Below are 15,029 nucleotides of genomic sequence, written 5' to 3' on the forward strand. Positions count from 1 at the left end.
TATGATCGGCAGAAAGAGAATGAACATGTTAAAAGGTGAGAAATAGAAAATTTGAGGAAATAAAGGAAACAAGCACCATTAAATAGCTAAATATGCCACATACCTAAGGCCATATGTAAGAAAATAGTACTGCTATAGCCAAATCCAGACCTCGAACCCCCGGCATTCATAGTTCATGTCAAAATGTCTACATGATTTTTTTCTCACAAATCTACTGTAGATTTTACAGCAACAGCATTCCAACAATAAGTTAATCAAGTTACTATTCATCATTTATATAGTTTCGTAGTACCACTTGTTGATTCACAGAGTCATTTTTTAAATGTTACATCTTCCCTCAGAAACAGTCCTACAACAACAAATTTTATCATCTGCTTATTCTTTAAAAGATTATGTTTATATTTATAAGATTAAACTTGCACAGGAATGGCCGTACCTGCCAAGCTTTAATTATACTGATCAAATTTGCTAATTTGTGTGAATGAAATTCAGAAATTCAGTGCTTCAAACCTGGTCGCTAAAACAGTCTAAGTATAGTTATAGGCTTAAGCATGACTATGAAGTACAGTAGACTTACTGACAATGCCAAGTTATATTTAACTGATCTGACAGATGCAGCTGTGGTTTTCAGCTGTAACAGGTTGAAATTTGTACAAATACAATTACAAAATCTGTCTATAAATTAATGTGGAGGTCAGACTGAATGCAAATTAATGTAATTTGCAGGTTGTCATGCTAAGTATCATAAAATTGTATTTAAACTCAATGCTTAAGTGAATGCAACAGTGTATTTATTAGTATAAATATTAATATAAAAATTAAGTAGCTGATGATAGTGTCATGGTTTGATTTTCCATTGAATACTTAAGTTTAGTACATCAAGAAACTGTCAAATGAGAATGTGCTTTGGCTTTCTTTGTCCATAAAGCTATATCAAATAAATGAGATTTTTTCTAAGTAAACACATCAACAAATATTTCTAAAAAAAAAACTGCCATTGTTGAGATTTAAATTTTAGAGTAGCATCTTAATAATATGAAATATTTATTCATTCAATCATCCTCTACCACTGACCATCACGGGGAGTGCTGGAGCCAATGCCAGCTCACTCTGGGTGAGGGTGGGATCACCCTGGACAGGTCAGCAGTCCATCACGGGGGGAACACACCGAGACAGACAGAGACCAACAACCACTCACACTCACACTCAGACCTACAGACAATTTAGAGTCACCAGTTAACCCAAACATGATGTCTTTGGAATCTTAAACACAAAGTAGATTTTTATTTATTTATTTTTTTTTTAAGGAAAGTAATAAGGAACTCAATATATAGATGGCATCTCATATATAAAAGTAAATCAATTATATGGGACATGCATTCTCTTTTTGTACACCTATGCAGTCACATTCACATTCACAAATATCAACATATGAAACATATAAAGTTTCACATAAATTACATAAATAACAAAGGTAAATGTTTATTAGCTCATGAAACCTGCCTGTTGACTCAGTATGTATCACCTCCAGTCGGCTAATCAGGACTGTTATGAGGGATGTTTTTCAGTGAAACTGTAGGAATAAATGCTTCTTTTAAATTCGGTCAGTTCATACTGTTGCTGTGTGTTTATGGCTGTTTAATGAGCAGTTTTCCTGTAGACCAAGATGTTTTGCATGGAAAAATGCAGACATCAGACCTTTCATGTGCATGTTTTTTTTTTTTTTTTCCCCCTCATTGAGAAGGAGGATGGAGATGTGTCATCTCCCCTCAACTTGCTAAATGCTTGCTCGTTTACATCTGTTTTTCATTCATTCTTTCATCTTCTGCTGCTTTCCGGGTCACAGGGTTGCTGGAGCCAATCCCAGCTCACATTGGGTGAGCACCCTCACCCAAGGGGTACACCCTGGACAGGTCACCAGTCTGTCATAGGGCCAACACACAGAGACCAACAACCACTCACACTCACACTCAGACCAATTGAACCAATTATGATGGACGGTGGGAGGAAACCGGAGTATCCGGAGGAAAGGCACACAGGCACAGGGAGAACATGCATACTCCACACCCACAACCTTCTTATTGTGAGGCACCAGTGCTAGCCACTACTCCGCTGCCCTCATCTGTTTTTCTTTTCTTTGAAAATTACCTTAGTAAGCTCATTTTATCAGAACTTTATGAGAGTTGCTGGATGACAAAGTCATTTTGTAGTAATACTGAACTGTTTAGTGCTGACAGTGAAATTAAAATGTAACACAAATAACCAATGTATAGAGGTTATTAGTGCCACCTATCAACTGAATTTAGTAATGTGCTTACCTTTAGTTTCATCCATTCATTCAGAGATCTTGGTTTTACGAAAGTGGCAGCGCTCTCCAACCCTTCATAAACACACCCTCAGTTATACCAGACCTGGGGTGTCCAGCTGTTCTTGTTCCAAGTGTGCTTTGTAAATTTTGCTGTTTAGATCAGAGACCAATGTGTGTAAGAAAGTACACGAGAGTACAAAATGGTTTTACACTTTTCTTAATTTCTTGTTTTGCAGAGGAGCCAGCATTGACTGTCCATTATCTATCCACCAACACATGGCTGACACAGAGGACCCACTTTAATGCACACACATCTACATTCAACCTTCATGAATTCATCACACACCTCAGGTGAGTCTTTGAACAAGCCTCTGTCTCTCTCAGCCAGCTGCTGTGTAATGGTGGTGTAAGTGGAGTGAGACAGCTGTTATCATTGTTGATACCAGATTACCTAGACAGAGCAGCGTTGGACTAGCCTCCTGATGTTCACGTTAGTAAAGGTGATAAGCGTTCTCAGTTTGTCTATTAAAGTACTAATGTTGGATAACCAGGTTTTAGTCAAGCTGAGGCGGATTGTCTTTAGGTATTTACACATCAACCAAATACTGAACATGTGTAAATATTGAATTGTTGATAATCAGTCATTACTATTCATCCTCTGGGGACCAAGAATGTCTGCTAATTCAGTTAGATGGCAGCAAAGTGGTGGACTTACCAATGCTGCCATCTCTGGAGCCAAAAGTAAAAGAAGAGATTTGTTTAAAAAACATAAAATATAGCTTGATCAGATAATAAAATTGCATCTCACATACCAATGGTTTTTTTTTTTTTTTCATTATTTATATTAGCATTTTCTACAGTTGCTTTAACTTTCTATGTATAGGATGTAATGAGATTTTCAAGAGTGGAACTTTTTATCAATGCCTGGGCTCATCTCCTCCTCAGGAATCCATTGTACCAGTTGCTCCTGGCCTCTTAGCTCTGTTTCCCCTACATGTAAGGCATATTATGGAGTGCACTGTGTGTGTGTGTGTGTGTGTGTGTGTGTGCGTATGTGAGTGCGTGCGTGCATGCATGTGTCTTTGTAGACAATTAGGGGATTGTACATTAATTAACTGGTTAGTGCACAAACAATCAAGATACCTTTAAGGCCACCTTATTTTTTGACAACTTTGTCTAAGTGGTTGACTGACTGCCTGTAATGTGGTTGCCATGGATACAGATATAGTACATGATACACACATATACACATACACACACACATACAGCAGTGTGACTCCAGGGTTTGATGCGCCTCAAATAGAAACGCAGAGATGAGTCATCCACTGAGCTACTGCAGTACACACACACACACACACACACACACACACCTTTACAGATGCAGATGTGTTTAGTATGGGAGACCATGGAGATGTTGCCTGGCCAATCCCATGACACCTGTCCACTTTTCAGTACTTACATTTTCTTTCTTCTATCTATCTTCATCTATTTTGTCTTTGTGCCGGTGAGTCAGTCTATGGCAGCATTAAATCAGCTTCAGGACACAGCGCTAGTTATTCAGGAGGTGAGGATGATGAGCGCGATGAAGGTGATGAGGAGGAGGTGGGATGAAGGTGATGATAAAATGATTCAATAAAATATTTTGATTCCTCGGAAGGGACACCATCACAGCAGCAGGAACATGATGTTGACAGATACAGACAAGTTAAAATCATCCACCATCCATAAAACCATCCATTACTAGCCAGTTTTAGGCTCTACTGGAGCCATTGAAGACTCTTTTTATGCATATGTATAAGATACCTCAAGCCTGATCCGTTCTGATCTTCACTTTATTGCAATCCATGCCTACTGGGTTTGCCAGCAGTCAGAGACATCCCCTTACACTCTTTTAAAATACTGGTACCTATTCCGTACAGCTACATTTATGACTGAGCTGAATGGAACAAACAACTCCTGTAAATAGCATCCACTGGTTTCAATTAATAATATCCACACTGAAAGTGAGCAATGCAGCTTTTGGTAAAATAAAAAGACCTCCCATAATATCTCCCAGTTGACATACACTTCCAAAATATAAATGAGGGGTATAAACCGCACATGGGGAGATTATGTGTTGTGCAATTTCTTGGCAGGGCACATCATAAGTTTCCAGAAATTAGCAAAATAAAAGTTAATTAGTTAAGTGCAGGTTCCCACTGTTATTTAAATAGTAGGACATTTCAAGAGCAGGTGTCCAGCTGGGCGCCATTAAACCATTGCTGAAGCACTATTTATTATATCTTCCTTTTTTATTGTATTTATATTCATTCAGCCTTATTTTCTTGTTTTTGTTCCCCTAATGCTCATATTCAAACTACAGACAAAACAGTTCATCACAACGTTTTCTGTCTATCAGATTGCACTGGCATATAATTTTCAGTCTTAAAATAGTCTTCTCAGCATGTATCAGCTGAGATATGAGGAAAATGGGAAGAAGGATTTTTCTGATGTTACATTTGAGTTTTTAAAGAATAATGTTGGCTGATAGCCGGTTATCTTATCCTCAGTTAAAACTTCATGTTTAATGACATAAAGTAAGCTTATTGCTAATATTTTATTTGAAATGATTTTCTCTCACAAACAGTAGCAGCTCATCTACTTGTAGTTCCTCAGGTAACTCGGAGCAACAATGTTGTGGCACATTTTACCTTGACCCAAAAAAGAGCAGCTCCTGCAATTTTTTGCAGCATCATATGGACGCAGTAACACAGTTTGACACAGTTTGTTTTTACATCACTGGGGGTCTTGATTCTTTCATTATGATGATGATGATGGCGGTGAGAGGTGGAAATCTAAAACTTTGTGCCGAATGGGCAAATTGCCCACATTGCTTGACTGGCAGGTGATCTCAGGGAAGCTCAGTACAGAAACATGACAGCACTAAAAGCCTCCCCCTCAACCCCATCCTCCCCCACTACACCTCCTCCACCCCACCGCAGAGCTGTAGGCTTACTGCTCCTGCTCTCTCTCTCTTTCTATCTAACTCCCTCGCTCTGTCTATTTTTATCTGTTGCTCCTCCTCCTCCCTGGCTGCCTATTTTCAGCTCTAGTCCCTCCATTAACCCCCCCCCATCTCCTGCCTTATTAAATGCCTCTTCTCTTTTCTTCTCTTCTTCTTTAATCCTCAAGCAGCCAGTGTGTCATAACAGAAAGAAGCAACAAAAAAAAAAAAATGAATGAAGATGAATGGAGGGAATGTTGTTGAACAAGAGTCCACGCTGTGAAATGAAATTAGCTGTTGTCGACTTTCTCTTCATCCGTCTTAACTTCCTTCCACCCAGTGGTCTACTTTCAGTCTCTCTTATTCGCTTTCCCTCCTCCCTCTGTCTCCTCTGTCTCTCTCTCTCGGCATTCATTCAGCAGCTCAAACATCGTCACAGACACACGCCTGCACACACATACACACGCACGTTGCCACACAAACCTGCCTGTGACTCTTACACAGTGAATATTAGCTCTCTGACCAGCAGCTGTCTCTGGTCGCCCGTCTTATTCTTTTTGTGTATTTTTTCAAGCAAATGGACATCGAGGACAAGCAAACTGTGATCCCTTGGTTGCTCATTTTTTGTGGGGGATTTTAACTCACTATTCGTCTTCTCCAGCTCGGCTTTCCTCTCCTCAATTTCTCAGGTTTTTTTTTTTTTTTTTTTTTATAATACTGCTCTCTCCCTCGCCCTCCTTCCTTCCATTTCCCTCTCACTGTCATTCTCTCAGCTCTTCGTTCTAATTTTGGAAGCATGGAACCTCGGGGAGCGCTCTCCCAAAGCTATTTACGTCCTTGCCTCTCCTCCTTCTCCTCCTCCTCTTTTTCCTCCTCTCCTCTCCCTCTCATCGACCATGAGCAGAACAGCATGAGGATCCTTTGATGCACCAAAGCAAGGGAATTCAGTTTCTCCTCGTCTGTATATTTTTGTTGTGTTTGTAAGCTGAAGGAAGCAGCGGAGAGGCTGCAGCGGCTCCTGGTTTTCGTCGTGATCCTTGCCATTACATCTTAGCTTCTGGAAACACATATATATATTTATATGTATATATATATTATTTTTTTTATGGCTACCAACAACCAGATTTAATTGACTTTCGCCTCCTGGTCAGTTAAGTCTCCCAAGAGGATTCCCATGCACCTGAGGAAACAAATTATATTTTTTTTCTTATTCCATCTGCAGCAGCCACTTTTACCGTCTCAGGAGAAAGTGTTGTCCATGGCTCAGGGCTCCAGATTGTGTAGACGAAACTGAAGTCCCATTTGAGATCATAACTTAGCCTCGTCCGCTCTGTGTTTCCTACATTTGATCCTTCAGCTTTGATTCCTTCCTGCTGCTGAGCAGACGGGGAAGATCCCTGGAACCTGTAGCTGAGGCTGCAGCATTACAGAAGAGGATGTTGTCTCGGTGACTGGGACAGTTATCAGTAAGAACGGCAGAAGGGAGACTGGAAGCTTCCTTTGCTGGCTCAAAGGAATTGCTTTTTGATTTTTTTTTTTTTTTTTGGGGGGGGGGTGATCAAATTCCTTGTTATTTTTCTACCAACGTACATTTTTTAGCCGTAAAAAAAGTGAACATTTTGACTTGTTCTCCCTTAGTTTATGAAGACACACTTCACACTTTAGTGTCTATCCTTTGCGGTCCCTGACACTAAATATGAGCTATGGCATCTTGTAAGAGGAACTGACTGTTGTGTGTGGTTTTCTTTTTCCTTTTTTTTATTCTTCTTTTTTTTGTGACAAAAGAGAACACTGCCTCTTGTCTTGGCATGCTGTTGCGTCCCACAGTGTCAGGATTGTGCGCCATGTTGCAGACCATCTATGAGACTGAGTCCTGTTTTTCCTCTGCTAGCACAGACAGTCACCACCAGCCTCTGGAGCTCCTGAGTGGCAATAGGGGCTCCAGCACTGCCATGCCCACCACTGGTGAGTCATATTTGTTGATGAGGTGTGTGCACTTGCTTGTGTGTCTGTCACATTGATAGTGCAGGATGTAACCTTTGACAGAAGGTTTAAGTCATAGGTTTTAAAACAGGACACAGAGGGATGGAAAGAGGATAAGATACAGTTGGTGGTGAAACAAGTGAATGAGGGTGAAAACAGCAGGAAGTTAGTTACTATAGTTTGGTTCTCTTACCATCAGGATGGACTGCTGCAACAGCAGTAGCAGTAGCGCTGACACACACCACTCATTGAGACAGTGAAAGCTCTCGAAGACTGTAGCATCCAATTACCGCATTTTCCGTATCAGTAATAACTTAGTTACTGGGTATTACCAAGCATTATCCTCATTTTTTTTATAGATTCAGTTTCAGTTTCACTTCCAAATAAATATCCATAGGTCAGTGTAAACAAGACACTGTTTGTGTTTCCAGAAGGAGAAAAAGGGTGAAATGCTCGTGCGCTGGTTCATTAATGACTGTCTATTGTTCTTTCCTGCAAAGGTCTGCATTTGCAGTTTTCCCTTTGTCAGTTTGGTTAACATTTCTCTAGCAATCTTCTTCCCTGAGCAGTTTGTGAACTTTCATTTGTTTAACGCTCCAAAACAAATGTTGTGGGTGAGGAAAGATTTTCATTCAAGTCTGTCCTATCAGTCCTCATGATGTTGATGTGCAGTGTGGTCTGCTTTACAGTGTGGGTGCCAAAATGAGGTCATTTGCATTTGGACTGTGGCTCGATGCCACCTCTTGATGCCAGCAAGTTGTTAGCAGATAGAGTCAGGATGCGCATTCACTCTAATCTTATTTTTTCAATTGCAGTGTTGGCTCAGTGGCTAACCTAGGTCAGTGTGTGTGTGTGTGTGTGTGTGTGTGTGTGTGTGTGTGTGTGTGTGTGTGTGTGTTCAAACTTAACATGCTCACATAGACTTATGGACATGGATATTTTAGGGGGTGGCATCTCTTGTATTTGTAGCCTGCATTTTTTTTTTAGATTAGGTTTGCGATTGCTCTTCACTATTATTGCAAATAACCCTGTCTGGATGTAATGTTGCATTTGAACATCAATATATATGTAGAACAAATAATAATTCCTAAATGAAAAATCTTTGACGATAGCCCCAATTAGGTAAAATAAAGGCATTTTATATATAGCAACGGGGGGGGCACAATGATAAGAGGCTGTCAATGTCTTTGTGGAATTAAACCATTACTTATTCGCATTAGAGTAATCCTGGGAATGAATTCTTCTTCACTCTTTTAATGCAGTAATTGCTGAACAGCACAACAGTGTGCAGTGCTGGAGAATTGATTTCTGTTAATATTGTAATTTTGCATGAACATTAGATATTAGCAAAGTGTTAACAATTACTAAATACATGGCATGGGTTTGCATGTATGACCACGGAATGTACTTCTCAATAGTACTTCAGCTTCCTGTGAGGAACGTACAAACTGACAAAAGTAGAGTAGGACTTACCCCTGAAACACATATTAAAAAGATTAATAAAATTACTACTTACTGTATATTCAATGTATTTTATCTCACGTGATGATGATGTTTATGTGACAGTGATAATTATTACTTATATCTGGCGCATAATTATTTAGCAATTAACATCCAAGTGGTCTATGAAAACAAATTTTTTCTGCACTTATTCCCATGTGACTCTTCTGTGTAGCAAACAACGTAATGAGTGGAAAATCTGAACTCAGCCCTGACGGCCAGCTTTATATTTCTAATATTTACACTTTGATCAGATACAAACATTAACATTCATTTGGAGTTATGATTCTCTCAGCACCACTAATTCAAAGCAACAGTTACATTTTTAATCTTTGTTTTTATCTTTTTTCCCCATCTGCTAACTAATGAATAAAATATGTGGCTCTTAAAATAATAATCATGATAATAACTCTAGTTTTAATGCTCTTTTCTAAACAAAGGCACTAATTGCTTCATTGAAAGATAAGACAAAGTGCAGGAAAAGGTCCAACAGCCTTAAATAAGAAATAAAAACAGCCAAATTAATAAGAGCTAAAAAAAAGAAAGGTTAGGAGAGGATAAATAAATAGGCGAAAAGGGACAGTAGTTTGTATCAACAATTATACAAACAAAATCTACATCAAAAATGACCAACAACGTGAGACACAGAGATCTAATTGAAGTCACTGTGAGAGTCTGATCAGTCAGTTGAGGGGAAAGAGCTGCTGTAGCTGTTGAATGCTCCACTATATTCACCAGCTCGTTGCTAAGTAGGGTTGGTGATCTGAATGAAAGATTCTGTGATTTATGTGATCTGGGGTACAGTCTCAGTCCTCCATCAGAATCACGGTCTGCCTCTTGTTTCCACTCTGATTTTGTAGTCCTGACTGGAATTTATATGTTTCTGCTTCAATGCTTAACTTGGATGTGTGCACAGTTGTTTGTTTACGTGCTACATGTTAGGTTTATTGGTCGTTTATTGTTATTTGGTGCCGGCCATATTGGTTGGTTTATCAAATTTTGTGATGGAGCCAAAAAAATATATTGATCAACCAATCCCTGAATGCCTACACACTGTGTGACAGACTGACTCACAACATGCCAAGGGTGTTAAGTTTGCTGAAACAAAACAGACAGTATCAGTTGATGACCTAGAGTCCTTCAGCCAATAATGCTTCTGACCCACCCCTCAAGTCTCTATAGCAACCCTCCAAATGTGACTACTGTCTCTCTAAGCTTCTAATTTGTCTAAAGTACACACAGCCATAATACTATTTTTACCTCACTCTGTCTTTTCTGCCTTTTTCTCTCTCTCTCTCTCTCTCTCCATATATATATATATATATATATATATATATATATATATGGATATATATATATATGTCATAGTGCCTATTTTCTTTTAGCTACGCGGACAGAGAGAGAAAGCGGAGAAAAGAGGAATATTGGCTCCAGAAATACCTACCAGCAGCAGCTATTTAAAACAGGAGGAAGGGAAACAGACACAGACAAAGAGAGAAAAGTTGTTCAAACTGAATTATTAGCTGCAAAAAAACTTTGCCAACCACTTAACATGTTAGACTCAGGATAAAATCAGGATTCCTGCATCAAGAAGTTGTTCTTCCCATCAAAGGAAATTCCCAGTTGGCCAACTGTAATAAAGAATTGGTCTAGTATCAAAACACAACTGATCAGAAGGTTCTCAAGTAGCTGAAGCTGTCATCGATGATTTATTCATTGCCTCCTATATAGTTGAGCAATTCTGAATCACTTCTGTTCTGCCTGTGCGTCTTTGACTGAATGTTTCAGCATCTTTAACAGACATGAGATTGTTTCATATTCATATTTCAATTTCATATTTTCAAAAGACCTGGGTTCACATTGAAATTTCTTGTTTCGTCTGAGCTGCAGTTTAAAACCCACATAGTTTCATTTTCCTGACAGAGATAATGAAAATACATTCGCATTTTTGGCGTTTTCACACTTGAAAATTTGCAACCACTGGTTTTGTGCTTGGAGAAAAAAAAAGACTTAAGGCAGTAAATCTGACTTAATCTGTTTTTTTGATTCGCTTTAATTTAATCATAGTACCATATAACATTCCTGCCCCACCCCTTCACCGCCTTTTAAAAATGGAAAGCACATTCTTCTTATCAGAGTTTCTGTTTTAGTCATCATAGCAGTTAACAACTCTCTGTACATTGAAACTGACACTAATTTTAATTTGGACAGTCCGTTTTAGTGAGTTTCTCCACAGTTGTTTACCCACTAATTGTATAAATGGCCAATCCAATTTAAGCAGCATTTGCCTATTTTTGCAGTGCTTGCTTCTGCTCCCACTCACACACTGATGGAACAGCCATCAAAGACAATTTGGGGTTCAATATCCAAAGCCATGCAGGCTGGAGGAGCCAGACATGGAATTCCTAGCATTGTCTCCTGAGCTACAGTCCCAGCTAGCTACTTTAGCTTTGTTTCATCAATTTATTTCCTTCATGCTTGTCATCATTGCATAGCGCCAATTAACGCCCGCAATAAACCCAGTACAACACTATACATATAAAGTATGTAGTTGATTGGCCATGTGGCTGCTAATTATCTGGCAGTAGCCTCATGTTGGGCTGCACAGCGGCATAGTGGTTAGCGTTGTTGCCCCACAACAACTGTGTGGAGTTTGCATGTTCTTCCTGCGTGGGTTTTCCTCCCACCGTCCAAAGACGTGCATTTTTACTTTATCTGGTGACTCTAAATTGTCCGTAGGTGTGAGTGTGAGTGGTTGTTTGTATCTGTGTGTTGGCCCTGCGATGGACTGGTGACCTATCCAGGGTGTACCCCGCCATCACCCCGTTTGACCCAGAAATGGATAAGAGGTAGAAGATGAATGAATGAATGAATACCCTCATAGTGTAGCTCTTGCTTCACCTCTAGAGCTGCTCATCATAAAAACTTCACAGTCTAATGCATCTTAAGTTCAATCAAAATACAGGCAAACAGACAGGCTTTCCTCCATTTATAGTTGAATATCTGATGTAATGTCTGTGTAACTCCCACATCTTCAAATATAAGGTGACCCCCACTTTTTAAACCTAATTCCCAGAAGAAGAAAAATGTTGTCTTATATTTGGGCCAACACTGGATCCTTTCTCTCCAAAGCAGTAGGGCTTTTTCTGTTCATTCAGCTTCGGCCCTACCGCCAGAGTCTGAACATAGAAGAGAAAACGTTGGATATTTCCGATATAAAATAGGGTTGTTGTTGTTATTTTTTCATACATCTTTAAGAAATGTATTTCTTATATTATAGATTTATTGCTTTTTATAATATATAAACATGTTTTAAAAAATATATTATATTATATTTCCACACATTAAACATTTAAACTTGCTCAGTACTTTTGTTTGTGATCAAATAAACATCAACCTCAGCCACATGTCTTGTTCAGTGTTCAGTTAATAAATAACAATTATAGACCAAATGGTCAATCAGTGAAAGACATTAATTTGAATTTGAAAGGTCTGCAGCCTTTTAAAAAAGTATGAATTTGACGTCAGTTTATGGAAGAATTCTTCATTTGGAACCATCGTGAGTTTCAAATGAGTGGTACAAACATGAGCTCAAACAGTGTTCGTGGTCCAGCATTTATCCCTCTTCCAATCTTTGTCTACGTGCATGAATTAGCGAGTTTGACTGTGAGCTATAGTCAGTTAAATACTGATATGATTGATTTGAAAGTTTGCCTCATCCCCACCTCCTCCTCAGAAGTGTGTGCGTGCGTGCGTGTGTGTGTGTGTGTGTGTGTGTGTGTGTGTGTGTGTGTGTGTGTGTGTGTGTGTGTGTGTGTGTTTACTGGACTATAAATGTCTTCAGTTTGACGTCAGACCCTGGCTGCTTTGGAATGCTGTTCTGTAGCCAAATGGACTGTTGTGCACACACACTCACAAACCAGTCTCTTACACACACGCCCTCGTACACACACAGAGGCAGTGTGTGTGTCGAAGTGGAAAGGGAGACACGTGCGTCACGGCGAAATGCCAGAATATTTGTTTAGGTAATTTAACTGCGAGTGGCTGTGTACACACACGCACACACTCACACACATAGCTCTTAGTTTTTTTTTATCCTGGTTTTTGCTAACTTTTTTGCAGCAGCCACAAACCAGAAAATCTGAAACTGGACTGCTTCCTTGTGGACATGTGTGTAAGGGAAAAATCATCTTTCCATCCCGCAATATTTTGTTAGGAATTAAATCGAAGTTTCCTGCTGTTACACTCAATCACTGTGATGTTCTTGTCACGGCCTGAGGTCAAAGGTCTGACCTGGTCTAACTGGTCACAATCCTCCAGCGGGCAGCTAATCACCTTGGCCTTGTTGTCTGCATTTGTTTAGCTGTGAAATCCAAATGGGATGCAAGAGCAGAGAGAGTGCGTAAGGGGAAGGAAGAAGGGTCGAGGGTCAGACTACTCAGTAGGTTCATCCTAATTAAATTTCATCCCTTGCCAGCAGACAGGAAATATCCTGATGGCCCAACATGCTGCAGCAGGAGGAGCCTTCCAGGATGTAGCCCGATCCACTAGCCTAACCACCCATGACAAGTGGAGTTTACCCGCCAAACGCCTGTGGCAGGTCAGGGTCACTGCCCTGTTCAAGGACGGATGCTGATGAGGACAAGAGGCCTAACGGAGAGGAAAATATATAGAGATACCAGTCTCTGTTCTGTCTTTGTCTTTGTGATTGAACCTGTTGCTCATGACTGAGTCTCTTCATTACCAAGAGCCAACTTCAAGAAATAGTCCAAATGACATTATAGAAAGTCTCCCTGACTCACTCACACACATGCACATGGACACACAACGCGCACGCACACACACGTACACATATATATATCCAGAGATCAGTCTAAGCTGATTGGAACAGCTAAGCTGATTGAGCCTTCTGATCTGAGTGCTGCTGAGTCTTACCATTGTCGCTTTATACTTGAATATGATAAAAACCTAAATTGCTACACATAGATCATGTGTTCCCATTCACCTGTTTGCACATCAAAAGCAAACAATACAGGAGTTTAAAAAAAAAAAGTAAAAAAAAAAAAAAAGGGAATAAATTGAGATAAGACAAAACGCTGCGACTAGGCTCAAGGGTTAAACCAACAAATCATTAAATTAAAACTCCTGTGGAGTGATATAACATTTCAGCAGATAAACATCAGATCTTTGTGAAGTGGAGTAGCCTATTCACATTCTACATGGAACAAATGCATTTTGTGTTTTCAGCATGTGCTGTACACTGCTATCCTTTGTTTGAATCTTTTAACTATGGCATCTTATTATGCCTCCTCCTTTGTAGTGTTTAAATGGCATCTGTTCTAAGAACCAATGCCACCAAATCTTAATATTTGAACAAAAATTATGGCTATGATGATAATGTACATGAAAACTAATGAATTCATATTGTTTTAACTTCTGTAAAAGACTTCTGATACAGAAACACTCCATTTTCAAATTGAAGGCCTCTGCACCATCCTCCATGTGGAGCCATAATTGCATTAGACACAACCCAAAAAGGTCTCAGGTTGCTCTGTACTCTATCCTGATTGTGTGGCACAGTCTGTCAGTTACATGGTAGCCACACTGTAATTCGTCCCCTCTTAATTGCCCATTTTTCTCCAAATGAGACCATCATTTAACTAATGAACATCATGTTGTATTGAAGACTAGAAACTAAGGACCGAGACCATAAACTCATTCAGAAATTGTTAACTCAAAATGTCTACTGAGAAATAGGGTCACCTTTACATTGACTTCAATGCAATCTGGCTTCTTTTTCTATCCGGTGGAGTCGTCCCCTGATGTTTGAAGGCTCTTCTGCATTGGCTTCACTGCTCAGGCCACTTACTTACAGCCTATGGATAATTGTAATTCAGTGTCACTGAGCGCTGAGGTAATGCTTGGCTTGAGGCTGTTTTTTTTTTTTTTTTTTTTTTTTTTTTTTTTTTGGGGGGGGTGGGGGGGGTGGGGTTGTGTCTCTGTGTTCCTAATTTTCTTATAGCATCATCACAGCTCATCCGAATAAGATGGGAAGTACCTCTGTGTGTGTGTGTGTGAGAGAGATGAGTTATGGTATGCTGAACATATTTTCCATACTAATCAATAATTTATTTCTCTCCCCCTCTCTCTCTGTTTCCCCTTCCTGCAATAGTGGAAGTGAAGAGCAGCTTCCCGTCGGGCATGCAGAGCCCAGTAGGAGCATCGAGTGAGCACAGAGGAGGAGGTGGAGAAGGC

The 15,029-nt window shown here is 39.7% G+C and overlaps 1 protein-coding gene across 1 annotated transcript in view; it reads left to right on the top strand.

The window, feature by feature from the left end:
• Positions 1-7,099: 7,099 nt before the first annotated feature.
• Positions 7,100-15,029, top strand: part of hdac5 (histone deacetylase 5) — a 32,276-nt gene continuing 24,346 nt past the window's right edge. The window contains exon 1 of the mRNA XM_029507642.1: positions 7,100-7,109. Coding sequence (XP_029363502.1) covers positions 7,100-7,109 — 10 coding nt within the window. The remainder of the gene's footprint in view (positions 7,110-15,029) is intronic.

The sequence above is a fragment of the Echeneis naucrates genome, chromosome 8, assembly GCF_900963305.1.
Source record: "Echeneis naucrates chromosome 8, fEcheNa1.1, whole genome shotgun sequence".
NCBI lineage: Eukaryota > Metazoa > Chordata > Actinopteri > Carangiformes > Echeneidae > Echeneis > Echeneis naucrates.